This window comes from Panulirus ornatus, chromosome 57 (assembly GCF_036320965.1).
Source record: "Panulirus ornatus isolate Po-2019 chromosome 57, ASM3632096v1, whole genome shotgun sequence".
NCBI lineage: Eukaryota > Metazoa > Arthropoda > Malacostraca > Decapoda > Palinuridae > Panulirus > Panulirus ornatus.
The window spans coordinates 22,877,164-22,894,012 of NC_092280.1; the positions used below are offsets into that span (position 1 = coordinate 22,877,164).

Genomic DNA, 16,849 nt, shown 5'->3' on the forward strand with positions numbered 1-16,849 from the left:
TTCTCCATTCAAACTTGCCTCCCAATTAACTTGTGCCTCAGCCCTACTGAACCTAATAACCTTGCTCATATTCACATTTACTATCAGCTTTCTTCTTTTACACACATTACCAAACTCAGTCACTAACATCTGCAGTTTCTCACCCGAATCAGCCACCAGCGCTGTATCATCTGCGAACAACAACTGGCCGACTTCCCAAGCCCTCTCATCCGCAACAGACTGCATACTTGCCCCTCTCTCCAAAACTCTTACATTCACCTCCCTAACCTCCCCATCCACGAACAAATTAAACAACCATGGAGACATCACGCACCCCTGCCACAAACTGACATTCACTGGGAACCAATCACTTTCCTCTCTTCCTACTCTTACACATGCCTTACATCTTTGGTAAAACCTTTTCACTGCTTCTAGCAACTTACCTCCCACACCATATACTTTTAATACCTTCCACAAAGCATCTCTATCAACCCTACCATATGCCTTCTCCAGATCCATAAATGCTGTTTTTCTAAGTAGTTCTCTCATACATTCTCCAAAGCAAACAACTGATCCACACATACTCCACCACTTCTGAAACCACACTGCTCTTCCCCAATCTGATGCTCTGTACATGCCTTTACCCACTCAACCAGTACCCTCCCATATAATTTCCCAGGAATACTCAACAAACTTATATCTCCGTAACTTGAACACTCACCTTTATCCCCTTTGCCTTTGTACAATGGCACTATGCATGCATTCTGCCAATCCTCAGGCACTTCACCATGAACCATACATACATTTAATATCCTTACCAACCACTCAACAACAGTCACCCCCTTTTTTAATATATTCCACTGTAATACCATCCAAACCCACTGCCTTGCTGACTTTTATCTTCCACAAAGCTTTCACTACCTCTTCACTGTTTACCAAACCATTCTCCCTGACCCTCTCACTTTGCACACCACCTCGACCAAAACACTCCATATCTGCTACTCTGTCATCAAATATATTCAACAAACCTTCAAAATACTCACTCCATCTCCTTCTCACTTCATCACTACTTGTTATTACCTCCCCATTAGCCCCCTTCACGCAGGAGACTGCTACAGAGTAAAATAAACAAATGAATACTTTGACGATGTCTCCCGCATTAGCAAGGTAGCGCAAGGAAACAGATGAAAGAATGGCCCAACCCACCCACATACACATGTATATACATCCACACACACACATATACATACCTATACATTTCAACATATACATACATATACATACACAGACATATACAGATATACACATGTACATATTCATACATGCTGCCTTCATCCATTCCTGCCGCCACTCCGCAACACATGAAATGACACCTCCCTCCCCTACCGTGCGTGCGAGGTAGTGCCAGGAAACGATGACAAAGGCCACATTCGTTCACACTCAGTCTCTAGCTGTAATGAATCAAAACCACAGCTCCGTTTCCACATCCAGGCCCCACAGACCTTTCCATGGTTTACCCCAGACGTTTCACATGGTTCAGTCTATGGACAGCACATCGACCCTGGTATACCACATTGTTCCAATTCACTCTACTCGTTGTACGCCTCTCACCCTCGTGCATGTTCAGTCCCCTATTGCTCAAAATCTTTTTCACTCCATCCTTCCATCTCAAACTTGTTCTCCCAGTTCTCCTTGTTTCCTCCACTTTTGATACCTATATCCTCTTTGTTAACCTTTCCTTGCTCATTCCCTCATATGTCTAAACCATTTTAGCACACCCTCTCCTCTTCTGCTCTGTTAACCATACTTTTTCTATTACCTCAGTTCTCTCTTACTGTTTCACTACTTATTTGATCAAACCACCTCAAATATGCAAGTGTAGTGTGTGTGGGATGTAAAGGTGAGATTTGAATGTACAAGAAAGAGTATAATGAATGAGGGATTAAATAGCCAGTAAAACAGAAAGGTGAAGTGCATGGACAGTATCTATAAGAAAGGAGCTTGAGTAAGAGGAAGGAGCACAAAAGAAAGAGAAAGAAAGTCAAGAGGAATATACAATAGCCTATGAATTATTCAGTGGAAAATTAACATTACATCGTGCAATAAAAAAAGTGAATGTAGGATTATACAGGCTGACACATACAAAGGAAAATCATCTGGAGACATCTTGTAATAGTATGGGGGAATAGGGGAGGTATAAGTCATTAAAAGTGTATAAGAATACTTCCTGTACTATCAGATCACAGAGCACACTCAAGCTAGAGAGATAATTGCACCATCAGTTTTGGGATTCCTGTACTGCACAACAACCTAATAAAAAAGATGGCTACAATATCCAAATCAGGGAAACAGATTGCATAATGCCCTAGTATGAGTCCATAGATTAATGAGAAAATAACAAAGTAAATTAAATGGTATTCACATGCCAGGAGGAAATACGAAGAAAAAAAATCAAAATTGAACAAGTATTTTAGGACCATATAAAGCTGGATGTGAAATTTTAATGCACAGAGCAGAGCAATGAGAGGATCTGTGAAGTCAAATGTGAGAAATCAAAACACAGATCCAAAGGTATGAGATGGAGAGGGGACAAAGACAAAGGAGGAGTACAGCAAGCAGATATGCAGCTGCATTATTTGGCTCCATTTCCAAACATGCACACGCATAATATTTACCATTGGCATCAAATATACAAGTATGCATGACTATGAATTAGCATTTACAAAGATGTAAACAAGATATGCCTATACATAAATGAGATAACTGCTTCACTCATCCTTATCTTAGTTTTTAAATTATTTGTATCAAAACATTTTTACATTTAATTACATAAGTATATTGCTATTCTAAACCATTTTATAAAAATCTGAAAATATTGCCTTTATCTTTTTTCATAACATCTGCAAAGATCACAAGGTTCAGGATATAATATAGTCCTTCAAGATTGATAATCTCCTTTCATTCATTTCTGTGTTTTAGCCATAATGTTTGTTCCCATCCATTTTATATCTGTGTTGAAGTTTATTCCCTTGTATACTTCTCTGAGTAGCCAAAGATCTTTGTTTACTCATGTTAAGTTGTGTCCTCACTAGTTGGAAGAGCAACCATTTTATAGATTAATTTCTTCAACCTAATCTTATTCAGTCATTTCTCTATGAATTTAAAGTTAGCTAGTTTAAAAATATTAACACTGCTTATCAGCAAACTCCAAATTTTCAAATGTTAAAGACAACTAATGCTCTATAAGTAGCTGTTGATAGATTGTCTTTTCCAAATTTTTTTTTAAAAAGGTTGCACTTCTTAGACACAGTATAACATCAACACAGTACCATAATTGGCAGTATTCATACACTAGTTACCTTGTGACACATGAATGGGTAACCATCAACCATGAAACAAACATCAGCAAAAGGTGGCTGGTCTTGGGTGTGACAGAAGGGCATCTCAGTGGGCCAGAAGCGAAGATGTGGTGGTAATGTGGCCTGGGTAAGTTCCCGGAGGTCAGCCCCAACACCATCAGATCCAAGACTTTCAGATGATTCTGGCTCAACCACCACAGTAGTCACCTTGACCAACCCATGCTTTCCCATCTCTGGAAAATAACGATTCCATGACGGAATGTTGCAGTTTTCTTTATACCCATATCGGTCTATGTCCTTTACCGTAATCAAAATTGAGTGGTGTAATCTGAAAGTTCAAAGAGAAAAACAGTAGTGCTTAATTTCAGAATAAAGAGCTTTCCTTTTGTGGAATAACCATTCTCTGATTTTATACCAGTTTTCATGGAATAATCTCAGATCTTATACCAGTTTCGAAAAATGCCCTTCTCTGTTTAACCTTCAAGTTTGATGACTTTCACATTGACAGTTTACTGTAAATGTCTTTAAAGTATTAATCTGAATATAGTCTCTCATTTAAGAATTGAAGGAGACTGAAATTCACCATATTCAAAGAGCATGGCACAGTTTTTATGCAATGTCTTCCTCAAGGTGTAACCACTAAAGGTGCAAAATGCCAGCCATACTAATCCTGAGAAACTTTACTAACTAGATCCATAAAAATATACCATTATGCCACTTTTAGACAAAAATGTGAAAAACATACAAATATTCTCTTCATAGTAATATATGTGTATATGTATATACAGTATTTGTGTATGCAGCCTGTTGTGGATATTAAAAACCAATAAGTAAGTTACCAATACCATTGTGTATTACGAATTAAAATCAGGGTTTAAAAGTGTCCTAAACAGAGCTAAACATTACAGACTCATGGTTTGACTACTTTTACTGGCAGTATCACAAAAATCATGCACATAAGCAATTAGGCATTCCAATTCCTAGTATGGTACAGGCATGTTGTGAATATGGCTTCAATATACAATGCAGCAGTGTCCTAACTGATCCTTAAAGTCTAATAAGCAGTTCAAGACTTAACAAAAACCTATACACTCTCCATCATCAAATCTATCTTTAAACTGTGTTGTGACTGACAAGGCAACATATACATATTTAATTCCCAAATTTTTGATGACTTTACGCAAACTGTCTGTCCACTTACCCCTGTTTGTATAAATATAGGACTACTATACTTACTTACCTTTCATCTGTCTGCTACCTACTGGTTTTTTGACCTACGTACATATGTACCAGCCTGCCTGTACATATATAAAACTTAGTTTACCTGCTCTACCATTCTGTCTAATGACTTAAATGCTGTGTTTAACATCTAGTAAGCTGCCTACATATCTGCTAATCAACCAATCAATCCAACTGGCTCCTACACTGTCTGTTCACCTGTTTATCTACCAGTATGCCTGTCTTCTTATCTACTAACCTATCTATCAGACTATCAAGGTCTTTACTTGCTTGTCTAAGACATGCTATCTGGTAAACTACTACTCTGGGTGTCATCATACTTAATTTTCTTCTAACTAATCTGTCTGCCTATCTATTCAGTACCTATTAGTCTATCTACATATTTAACTGTTTGTTTGTCTGCTAGTCCATATGTGTACAAAATTCAGTTTTCTCTTACCTTATAGGCCTTTCTGCCCTACTGTCTTTCAGCCGTTCCTCCTTTTATCCCACGTTTAGTCCATCTATTTGTACATGTACCTATGTACATAGTTACAGTGCTGCAAAACCATGCACACATATGCATATAAAACAAAGCATATACATAAACATAGTCAAATAAACACATATACACAGTACATATTCACATACATTTACGTATGTATATACATGTGTGTCCTATGACACCCTCTTCTCTGTTTTAGATCTTTTTTTATACTTCCAATCCAATTCATTCCTCACTGAATACTCCACTCTACTTGATTGTACCCACTTTGCCTCACCTCCTCACTCAATGATATCTGGTATCACAATCAACATATTTTCTTTCAATTTGGACATTCGTCACTTTACAGATAGGAAAAGCAGTTTCTGGCTACGTGCTACAGTGCAAAATCTGTATTACTACCAATATATCTCTCTAAGTCTCAACCATTTCATAGTTTTCAGTTTCATAACACCACAATTCAACCAGGCAATAAAATAAAAATATTGGGCATAACCTAAGCCTTTTGGAAACCATGAAATATACATTGCAAAGCTGCATCTCAAAATTCTAAGGGTGTTGCACAGCTGCTACAATTATCATTTTCTTGTAAACAGCTATTCCATATCCACAGGGATCTATTCCTTACCTCAATATGAAGTTTTGTCCACTCATCTGGGTCAGCTCTTCTTCTAGCTCTCTGTTTGCCTCAGAGGAATCAAAAGCCTTTTCCAAATTAAATTTTTTGCTTTACTTCCCTTCAACCAACTCTCCAGTGGCTTTGGTTCTATTTACCTTTATAGGCTCTGCTGAGTGTTTGCTAGATCCAACATACTTAGGGATTTCAGTGGTTTGGTTCACAACACTGAATAGCTTTTCAGTTCCATTGCAGATCCACAGGTTGACAGTATATTAACAGCTCAAGGTGGAAACCAAAGCTATATCGCAGTTGTATTTTATTTATAAATGAACATTATATGTACATTGTCTGTAAAGTGGTCATCGTTGCTCTCTCTACTGAACATGTATTACATAACCACTAACATCCTGTTCTGCAGGTGTTATTTCAGCCAATGCTTTTGAGAGCTGTTAGCTTTTGTCCCAGCCCCTATAACCTGGGCCCATGTTATGCATCTAGCTACTGCTACCCATTACTGTTGTATGGGGACGAGTCACACAAGGATTATCCACTGTGGCAATTCTACCTCAAAATGAAGCAGTGGTATTCTCCTCTGCCTTCTCTTCTTCCTGTAACCTTTTTACCTTTAAGAGTCAAATCTACAAACTCTTAAGGAGGTCAAATTTATTCTTTATGTGTTCTTTTTTCACACAAATTACCATAGCTTTAATCCAAGATGGCTATGACTGGGGCATGTTTTGTCCTGTACCACGTTACCTACTATTAAGAAATATGTATTTTCATGTTGCTGTGATAAGTAATGCAATCCATGAATCACAGGTATGAGTTTAGGTAACCCTCTTTGGAACTAGTCCATATATATATATATATATATATATATATATATATATATATATATATATATATATATATATATATATATGATATATATTATTTATATTTTATATTTATATTTATATTTATGTTTCCAAAAGAAGGAACAGAGAAGGGGGCCATATGAGGATATTCCCTCAAAGGCCCAGTCCTCTGTTCTTAACGCTACCTCGCTAATGCGGGAAATGGCGAATAGTATGAAAAAAAAAAAAAAAAAAATTATTTATATTTTATTTTGCTTTGTCGCTGTCTTCCGCGTTTGCGAGGTAGCGCAAGGAAACAGACGAAAGAAATGGCCCAGCCCACCCCTATACACAATGTATATACATACACGTCCACACACGCAAATATACATACCTATACATCTCAATGTACACATATATATACACACACAGACACATATACCCATGCACACAATTCACACTGTCTGCCTTTATTCATTCCCATCACCACCTCGCCACACATGGAATACCATCCCCCTCCCCCCTCATGTGTGCGAGGTAGCACTAGGAAAAGACAACAAAGGCCCCATTCGTTCATACTCAGTCTCTAGCTGTCATGCAATAATGCCCGAAATCACAGCTCCCTTTCCACATCCAGGCCCCACACAACTTTCCCTGGTTTACCCCAGACGCTTCACATGCCCTGATTCAATCCACTGACAGCACGTCAACCCCGGTATACCACATCGATCCAATTTACTCTATTCCTTGCCCTCCTTTCACCCTCCTGCATGTTCAGGCCCCGATCACACAAAATCTTTTTCACTCCATCTTTCCACCTCCAATTTGGTCTCCCTCTTCTCCTCGTTCCCTCCACCTCCGACACATATATCCTCTTGGTCAATCTTTCCTCACTCATTTTCTCCATGTGCCCAAACCATTTCAAAACACCCTCTTCTGCTCTCTCAACCACGCTCTTTTTATTTCCACGCATCTCTCTTACCCTTACATTACTTACTCGATCAAACCACCTCACACCACACTGTGTCCTCAAACATCTCATTTCCAGCACATCCACCCTCCTGCGCACAACTCTATCCATAGCCCACGCCTCGCAACCATACAACATTGTTGGAACCACTATTCCTTCAAACATACCCATTTTTGCTTTCCGAGATAATGTTCTCAACTTCCACACATTCTTCAAGGCTCCCCGGATTTTCACCCCCTCCCCCACCCTATGATTCACTTCCGCTTCCATGGTTCCATCCGCTGCCAGATCCACTCCCAGATATCTAAAACACTTTACTTCCTCCAGTTTTTCTCCATTCAAACTTACCTCCCAATTGACTTGACCCTCAACCCTACTGTACCTAATAACCTTGCTCTTATTCACATTTACTCTTAACTTTCTTCTTTCACACACTTTTCTTTTTTCATACTATTCGCCATTTCTCGCATTAGCGAGGTAGCGTTAAGAACAGAGGACTGGGCCTTTGAGGGAACATCCTCACCTGGTCCCCTTCTCTGTTCCTTCTTTTGGGGGGAAAAAAAATATATATATATATTTTCTTTCTTTTAAACTATTCGCCATTTCCTGCGTTAGTGAGGTAGCGTTAAGAACAGAGGACTGGGCCTTTGTGGTATATCCTAATATATATATATATATATATATATATTTTTTTTTTTTTTTCTTTTCTTTTAAACTATTCGCCATTTCCCGCGTTAGCGAGGTAGCATTAAGAACAGGACTGGGCCTTTGAGGGAATACCCTCACCTGGCCCAATTCTCTGTTCCTTCTTTTGGAAAATTAAAAAAAAAAAAAAAACGAGAGGGGAGGATTTCCAGCCCCCCGCTCCCTCCCCTTTTAGTCGCCTTCTACGACACGCAGGGAATACATGGGAAGTATTCTTAATCCCCTATCCCCATATATATATATATTTTTTTTTTTTTTTTTTTGCTTTGTCGCTGTCTCCCGCGTTTGCGAGGTAGCGCAAGGAAACAGACGAAAGAAATGGCCCAACCCACCCCCATACACATGTATATACATACGTCCACACACGCAAATATACATACCTACACAGCTTTCCATGGTTTACCCCAGACGCTTCACATGCCTTGATTCAATCCACTGACAGCACGTCAACCCCGGTATACCACATCGCTCCAATTCACTCTATTCCTTGCCCTTCTTTCACCCTCCTGCATGTTCAGGCCCCAATCACACAAAATCTTTTTCACTCCATCTTTCCACCTCCAATTTGGTCTCCCTCTTCTCCTCGTTCTCTCCACCTCCGACACATATATCCTCTTGGTCAATCTTTCCTGACTCATTCTCTCCATGTGCCCAAACCATTTCAAAACACCCTCTTCTGCTCTCTCAACCACGCTCTTTTTATTTCCACACATCTCTCTTACCCTTACATTACTTACTCGATCAAACCACCTCACACCACACATTGTCCTCAAACATCTCATTTCCAGCACATCCATCCTCCTGCGCACAACTCTATCCATAGCCCACGCCTCGCAACCATACAACATTGTTGGAACCACTATTCCTTCAAACATACCCATTTTTGCTTTCCTAAATAATGTTCTCGACTTCCACACATTCTTCAAGGCTCCCAGAATTTTCACCCCCTCCCCCACCCTATGATCCACTTCCGCTTCCATGGTTCCATCCGCTGCCAGATCCACTCCCAGATATCTAAAACACTTTACTTCCTCCAGTTTTTCTCCATTCAAACTTACCTCCCAATTGACTTGACCCTCAACCCTACTGTACCTAATTACCTTGCTCTTATTCACATTTACTCTTAACTTTCTTCTTTCACACACTTTACCAAACTCAGTCACCAGCTTCTGCAGTTTCTCACATGAATCAGCCACCAGCGCTGTATCATCAGCGAACAACAACTGACTCACTTCCCAAGCTCTCTCATCCCCAACAGACTTCATACTTGCCCCTCTTTCCAAAACTCTTGCATTCACCTCCCTAACAACCCCATCCATAAACAAATTAAACAACCATGGAGACATCACACACCCCTGCGGCAAACCTACATTCACTTTCCTCTCTTCCTACACGTACACATGCCTAACATCCTCGATAAAAACTTTTCACTGCTTCTAACAATTTACCTCCCACACCATATATTCTTAATACCTTCCACAGAGCATCTCTATCAACTCTATCATATGCCTTCTCCAGATCCATAAATGCTACATACAAATCCACTTGCTTTTCTAAGTTTGAATGGAGAAAAACTGGAGGAAGTGTTTTAGATATCTGGGAGTGGACTTGGCAAGCAGAAGTGAATCATAGGGTGGGGGAGGGGGCGAAAATTCTGGGAGCATTGAAAAATGTGTGGAAGTCGAGAACGTTATCTTGGAAAGCAAAAATGGGTATGTTTGAAGGAATAGTGGTTCCAACAATGTTATATGGTTGCGAGGCACCACGAGAAACATCACTGAATCTTCCATTATTAGATACACAAAGAATCACGATCCTAATATTAGTGAAGGTCAATACAAATTGGATAACTTTATGGTTGATCAAATTTATTTCATGTGTGGCGGGGTGGCGATGGGATGAATAAAGGCAGACAGTATGAATTATGTACATGTGCATACATGCACATGTCTGCGTGAGCATATACATGTATTCGCCGAGATGCACAGGTATATACATTTGCGTGCGCGGACGTGCATACACATGTGTATGTGGGTGGGCTGGGACACTCCTACGTCCGCTTCCCCGCGCCACCTCGCTAACGCGGGAGACAGCGACAAAGTAAATATATATATATATATATATATATATATATATATATATATATATATATATATATATATATATATATATATATATATATATTTTTTTTTTTTTTTTTCCAAAAGAGGGAACAGAGAAGGGGCCCAGGTGAGGATATTCCCTCAATGGCCCAGTCCTCTGTTCTCAACGCTACCTCGCTAATGCGGGAAATGGCGAATAGTATGAAAGAAAGATATATATATATATATATATATATATATATATATATATATATATATATATATTATTTATTTTTTTTGTTTTGCTTTGTCGCTATCTCCCGCGTTTGCGAGGTAGTTGTGTTTGTGTGTGTGTGTGTGTATCAATGAAAAGACAATTACATATACATCATGTCTCAGACTCGAATCCCGGGAGGGGTTCAGCCACCTCAGCCACACGCAGGTTATGACACAAGCACTGGTTTCCCAGTGTTCCCCATATTCCAACCTCACCTCAATGGTGGTGTGGGGGTTGGTGACATGGACTTTAATCTATCACTGTCACACACCAAGGGTGAAATTTGAACCTTGATAGGGGTGTCCGGCCACCTCGGCCACATGGAGGTTAAAAGACATAGTTGCTGGTTTACCAGTGTTATCCTGCCCCAATATAAGCTTAGTGGCAGTGACATGGACTTAATTTATTGCATCTCCAATAGTGTGACAAGTGCATCCCTGGAAAGACAAATTTACGTACATCGGGTCAGATTCATATGCACACATGAATGTCCTTATTTACTTATTTCAATTAATTTTTGATGATGCAGAAGTTATTACTGTCAAGCATTATGGAATTGGTAGCATTACAAGATGGATAAATTGTAAATTGCAGTTGGTGTCCAAGAAATTCTCATAATGTTTTGCAAGAATAGTTGTAATGGTGAAAATTGATGAAAACAAAATTATAGCTACTTTTTTTTAAAGGAGTAAGGTAATAGGAGTCGATACATGAAAAAGAAAGAAAAGAGTATCTTAGCAAACCTTCTTGCCCAAGAAAAATATTACAGGAATTGAAAAGGAAGCAATTATTTTTGTATGTTGGAGGCTTCGTTCACATGCTAAAGTCCACATCAATGCTGGACCTTATTTGAAATATAGAGAGGTTAATGAGAGAGAAAAACAAGAGACAAGGGAGAGTATTTAGAAATTTTCTAGTAGGTGAAAACCAGTTTTTTAAAAATTGCCTGCTTGTAGTTACAGAGCCTTCAAAGGAAGAGGAATTTTTGAGAAAGAGATGGGTAGAAACTGGATCTTGGAGGCATTAAACTTAATCAGATTTTGTTTACCCTACTAGATATCCTGTCTAAGTTTAAGTTTCATTGAGGAAGTTGTGCCAAGACAAGATGCAGATCAAGTGTGAGAATGAGCAGAATTGAAAATGTGGAGGAATGTAGTCATCAGCATATGAGTGCAATTGGTTATCTGTAGAAGAAAAGAAATTTTTGATAAAAAGGAGAAAAAGTGCATGAGACAGGACAACATTCAGGGAAACCACTGTTGACGGAGAAAGAGAGAATGGCTGATCCCTCAACAACCACAGAGATTGACTGGCCAGAGAGAAAGCTAGGTAAGAAGGAGGAAAGCCAAAAGAGGGAATCGTAGAGATGAGCCCCTGATGCCACACAGTGTCAGAAGCTTTGGATATATCAAGAGAAACTACATAAGATTCTCAAAAATTTCTCAGGGATGATGACTGGACAAATGTAAGAGGAAAGAGTATCATCAGTGGATCTCACCTTACAGAGGCCATTCTGGTGATCAGAGAGAAGATTGTGATATTCATGATGTCTGAGGATTTGGGAGTTGAGGAGGGATTCAAAGACTTTAGAAATGGTAGATACAAAGTAACAGGACTATAGTTAGAGGGATTAGAGTGGTCACCCCTCTTAAGAGATGGGATTTTTGAGTAATACTTAATAGATAGCAATTGAACTGAAAGGGATGAATTGTTAAAATACGAAATTACTTGACGCACTTGCTGTGGAGAAAACGGAAATGTGGAAATGCAATAAATACTTTTGAATATGAGAGTGGTTCTGATATCAAAGTCCGAGTTACAACAGTGGAGCTTAATAAGCCCAGTGCAATCAGGGAGCCATAACACTAGACAAAAACCTGTCAAACAGGACGTTAGAATTATAAATGAAAAAAAAAAGAAAACTATCACTGACATAAGACATACATATATAATCACACGAAAAACTAATACAGTTTGTGTCGGGTGAGTCAGGTGAGAGTCCAGTGCGTTCGCCTGCATTTTCCCCACAAGGCTTGGCTGGTGTTACATTCCACCGACCGCAGGTATTGGAACGCCGCCGCGCCGGTCCAGGCCCCACTCTCGCTTGGGCGAACCTCAAGTTAACCAAAAAATGTTCGCCGATCACTTCCTAATAACTTCATAAGCTGCGTTACTGAATACATGTTAAAAGCTGACTCATATGCGTACGTTTTAAATTGCCTACTATATACATGTTCTACATGGCCTTACTGTGTAGGCTAAAGGATTTACGTCGTGTTTTAAGAATAATTCCTCAATTTTCAACCGTAACGGCTGTAAGACTGTAGGGATGTCGTAAAAGACTGTGCAACTAAACTCTCCCTGTTGCTCTTTCATAGAAACCTCCAGTTAGCGAGACGCGAGACTTCCGCGGTACCAGTCACAAAAAAAAAAAAAAATAATAATAATACGGTGTTTCTTGCAACACATGAATGTAGGCGAATGTCATCATTTGCTACCACACACACACACACACGCGCGCGCGCGCGCATATATATGGTTGTATGTGTACTTCCTTCTCCAGGAGTCTCTTCTATCCGTATGAGGCTTCCGCAGCTTTCGGGAAGCTGGCCATCGTGCGGGACCGTGGATCATAAAGTGTAATGATGTTTACGTGTGTTTCATTATGGTAGTTGCATTGTAGGCAGAAGGGTCTTTGGGTATTTTGAAACAGTGTTCGTCGTGACACTACTACGGGTGATATCCAAAGCGTAAACAGGAAAGTGACTCATGTTTGTCTGGGGCGTATGGGTTCTGATGGATGTGTCTGGTGACCGCTGTTGCACTCGGCCTGGATTTGGTTACCCAAGGGTAAAAAGTCACCGTCGGTGAGGGTGTCATTGTCAGTGAACGGAAACGCAGCTTTGAAGCTGCAGTAGCCATAAAAATATTTAGTCCTGTGGTTATAATATACAGTGAAACCTTACTTCATAAGTTGTAACGATACGTACAAAGTTTCCCACCCGTGGTATAATGTATATAGCTGATTTCTAAAGATGTCTAACATCTTTTGCGGTTCTTCATAATGGGCAAAATCAAGCTGCAACTATTTTAATCGTGTTAAGTAGCATCTGTTTTCATATGTCAATTTGCGGATAAATACTATAATTAGACATGCGTATTGGCGGCCCCTGCTTGATTCCAGGATACGTTCATGAATGGGGAGGCCCGCAGGTATCCTGAATTTTTCATCGAGCTGCACAACCTCAACACGGATACTAGGAGAACGTAATGCTTCAACAAAAGAAGATAAAGGCCTTATTAGTCAGTAGTTTGTAATAACGAGCCCATGAAATTTAAAAAACGTATTTGAAAACAACGCGTGTTGTAAACCAGAGTGACTTGTTTACGTTGATCAATTGAAACCTGCCTGATTTCGCATTCATCACTTCCGCTCACACGCAAATACGGGGATAAAATATATTATTTTCTAACCACACCAGAAGTCACTAAGGTTAAAACATTGTCTGGTTGGATTGTACCAAACCTAATGTAAAGTACTTGCCAACCCAAGCCGATTGGAAGGTTCTTTGCATCACTACGAATTTAAGGAAAGTAATCCAAGTAGGGTGCATACAGCATAGCGAATCTGGTAAACCTACAGCTAACTTAGTTTTGAATAACGATCATACGAATCTTAGGATTCTGAATATGTATGTACGCTTACTATCTATTGGTAGTTTGTTATCACTTTTGCTAGTTATATAAGGGATGCTGTGTACTATTGTTCATTCTCAGCCTTTTAGATATGAACCATTTCTGTACACCTATGCGTGTATGCATACACACACTCTAGGCTATGCCATGTACCCATTTTATTGGTCGGCTTGTAAGGGAGGATGGACACCTGGGTGGACTGTGGACCGGATGCCGCGACCAGGATTCGAACCTACGCGAGTTTGACTCCAGGCGGCCCGTGCATGCCGAACGTTCAGTAACGCTAACAGCTACACCGCTGATACCCACGTTTGCACTTTTATGCATGTTACTGTCGAAAAGTAAATATTTATGATACATGCATTACATTTGTTAATTATCAACTGCATTTTATCCTTTCCCATATGAACAAAAACAAAAAATACACTAGTGAATGAGAACCTGACACCAATAGTCATTTATCATGGTGTACGTTATTCAACCCACCAATGTATACAGACGGTACGCTGGCCTATCATACTTTCAAAGGTATTCCTTTCAGTTGCACAAGAAAGAAGAGCCAGACAGCCACCCTAAAAGGCTTCCTGTCACCGAACACCATCAACAGATACACATCGCCGACATCTTGCCCTTATTCCTTACAGCTGTGCGCAGCGCTCTCTGGTTCCCCATAAAGTAATCCATGTTGTATAATGATTAAACATATTCGAGCTAAAAAGAATCCCATCGTAACAGTCACTTTCATACCTATCTAACGTTCCACCACTTACGAGCCAAGTTTAATAATCTTATAAGAAGTGCGTTATTTTTTTTCCTAATCTCGTTTTTTATTAATCAGTTAATCATCACGGATTAGGTGTACTCAATATTAATAAAAAAAAAAATGGGCTGGCTTCAGAGCAGTGTCCAAGAACTGTGCCTTTTTTTCTTTTTTTTTACAGTAATAGTCTTTTATCAAGATCATGTTTAATGTAACTGTCCATGCCAAAGCGCCTACACTTTTAGTGGCAGTTTCTGTCAACTTCTCAACCAACATAGGACTTCGGTTTACTTCAGACTCTCTCTCTCTCTCTCTCTCTCTCTCTCTCTCTCTCTCTCTCTCTCTCTCTCTCTCTCTCTCTCTCTCTTAACCCATATCAGCTCTATAAGGTTAAATTAACAATATTACGGAGGATGGCTAAACACTCGGGGCCAGTCTCCTCTACTTTCGTACTGATTTCATGTTAATGCAGTTTGCGGTACGACACGTCGCTGTACCAGCTGGAAAGTTCCTGCCCTAGTATGTGATGGGTCATCGAGTATTATTCTTGTACTACAACGTCGATGACATTTGCATTCTGTGATTTGGCTGTGATAGTCTCATTAATCTGCTGTTGACTAACAAGATGCATTATGAATGAAAATAAAGCCTCATTTAGCAACATCCGGCAGTAGTAGCTGCTTCGTAAACAAGTTTTTGAATAAATCATGATTCATTCTGTCGCGACGTGACACTTTGCCTTTGTTTCTGCTTTGAGGTTTTAACATCAGTACAGCATAAGGAATAAATCTGTCCGTGGGTCCTGCATGTAAGATCATGAAGCCAGCTCAACCAGATTTTGCTTGTCGCCGAACTGCGCCGCTTTCAACAGTCGAGCATCGTTATGAACGTAAGATTATATAGTTCACTACCGGACAACCAAGTGGCGTAGGTCTACAATCCGTTTAGTTCAGAAAACTTTCGCAAAAAAAATATCATTCTATTTATTATAAAATGGAGGTTACCCATTGGAGCTAATAAGCATACACACTGCTTTTCTAGTGATATATTGATCTTGTTTTCTTAGTTGCAGTTTTTCTAGACTTATAATATTAATGAATTACATCAGTATTCAAGGTCTACTTAGCATCGATGATGAGAAAGGCATTCATTATAACCCGATTCGTAAGAACTGTGAGGGGTGAGGAGCTACCAATGTAACTGGATATTGGGACAAAGAGCGGGTGGTCTGGCAGCGGCGTATGACATGGGGCTACTCGCGCATATATATCAAAAAAGATCATTACATCAGTATTTTGCGGTATGTCTCATTAGTTAGTTAAGAACTAATAAAGAAAACTGAACTTTGCGTAGATATTTTCATAAGATATATTGTTTGATTATTAAGACTGGGCCCCATTAAGGCATGGATTGTCTGCAGGCTGTAATCGATGCACTATACAGCGAAAGAGCACTTTAATTTGATATGCTACAATTTGTTACTGATAATAATATTGAGTGAGGTACGTAGTGAATGTACATGATACACGGTCGTGTTTAAATGAACGTGAATTTATTTAGCAAATGCCATCAGTGTATTCAGGCATGCCTTTTGCCTTGAAGATCTGTTTAAAAATAATTTCAGTGAGTTAACAGTTATGAAAATATCGTAGAACATACAATTTTAGTTTAGGTAATACTTACATCTATTAAAACTGAAACCTTTAATTTTCAAGGGGGGTCGACGACAAGTATACATGAGTGTAACGCATTCACAAGCCGCCCAGGGTCGAACGCATAGGTTCGAATCCTTGTTGCGGCAGTCGGTCCACAGTCAGCCTAGATGTTCATCCACCCCTAAGGGC

General features: G+C 39.5%; 1 protein-coding gene across 1 annotated transcript in view; it reads right to left on the minus strand.

Annotated features, from left to right (window-relative positions):
* The window catches only part of LOC139766269 (ankyrin repeat and BTB/POZ domain-containing protein 1-like), a 62,601-nt gene that overhangs the window by 7,145 nt on the left and 38,607 nt on the right, over nt 1-16,849 (minus strand). Inside the window, exon 6 of the mRNA XM_071694678.1 lies at nt 3,339-3,571. Coding sequence (XP_071550779.1) covers nt 3,339-3,571 — 233 coding nt within the window. The remainder of the gene's footprint in view (nt 1-3,338; nt 3,572-16,849) is intronic.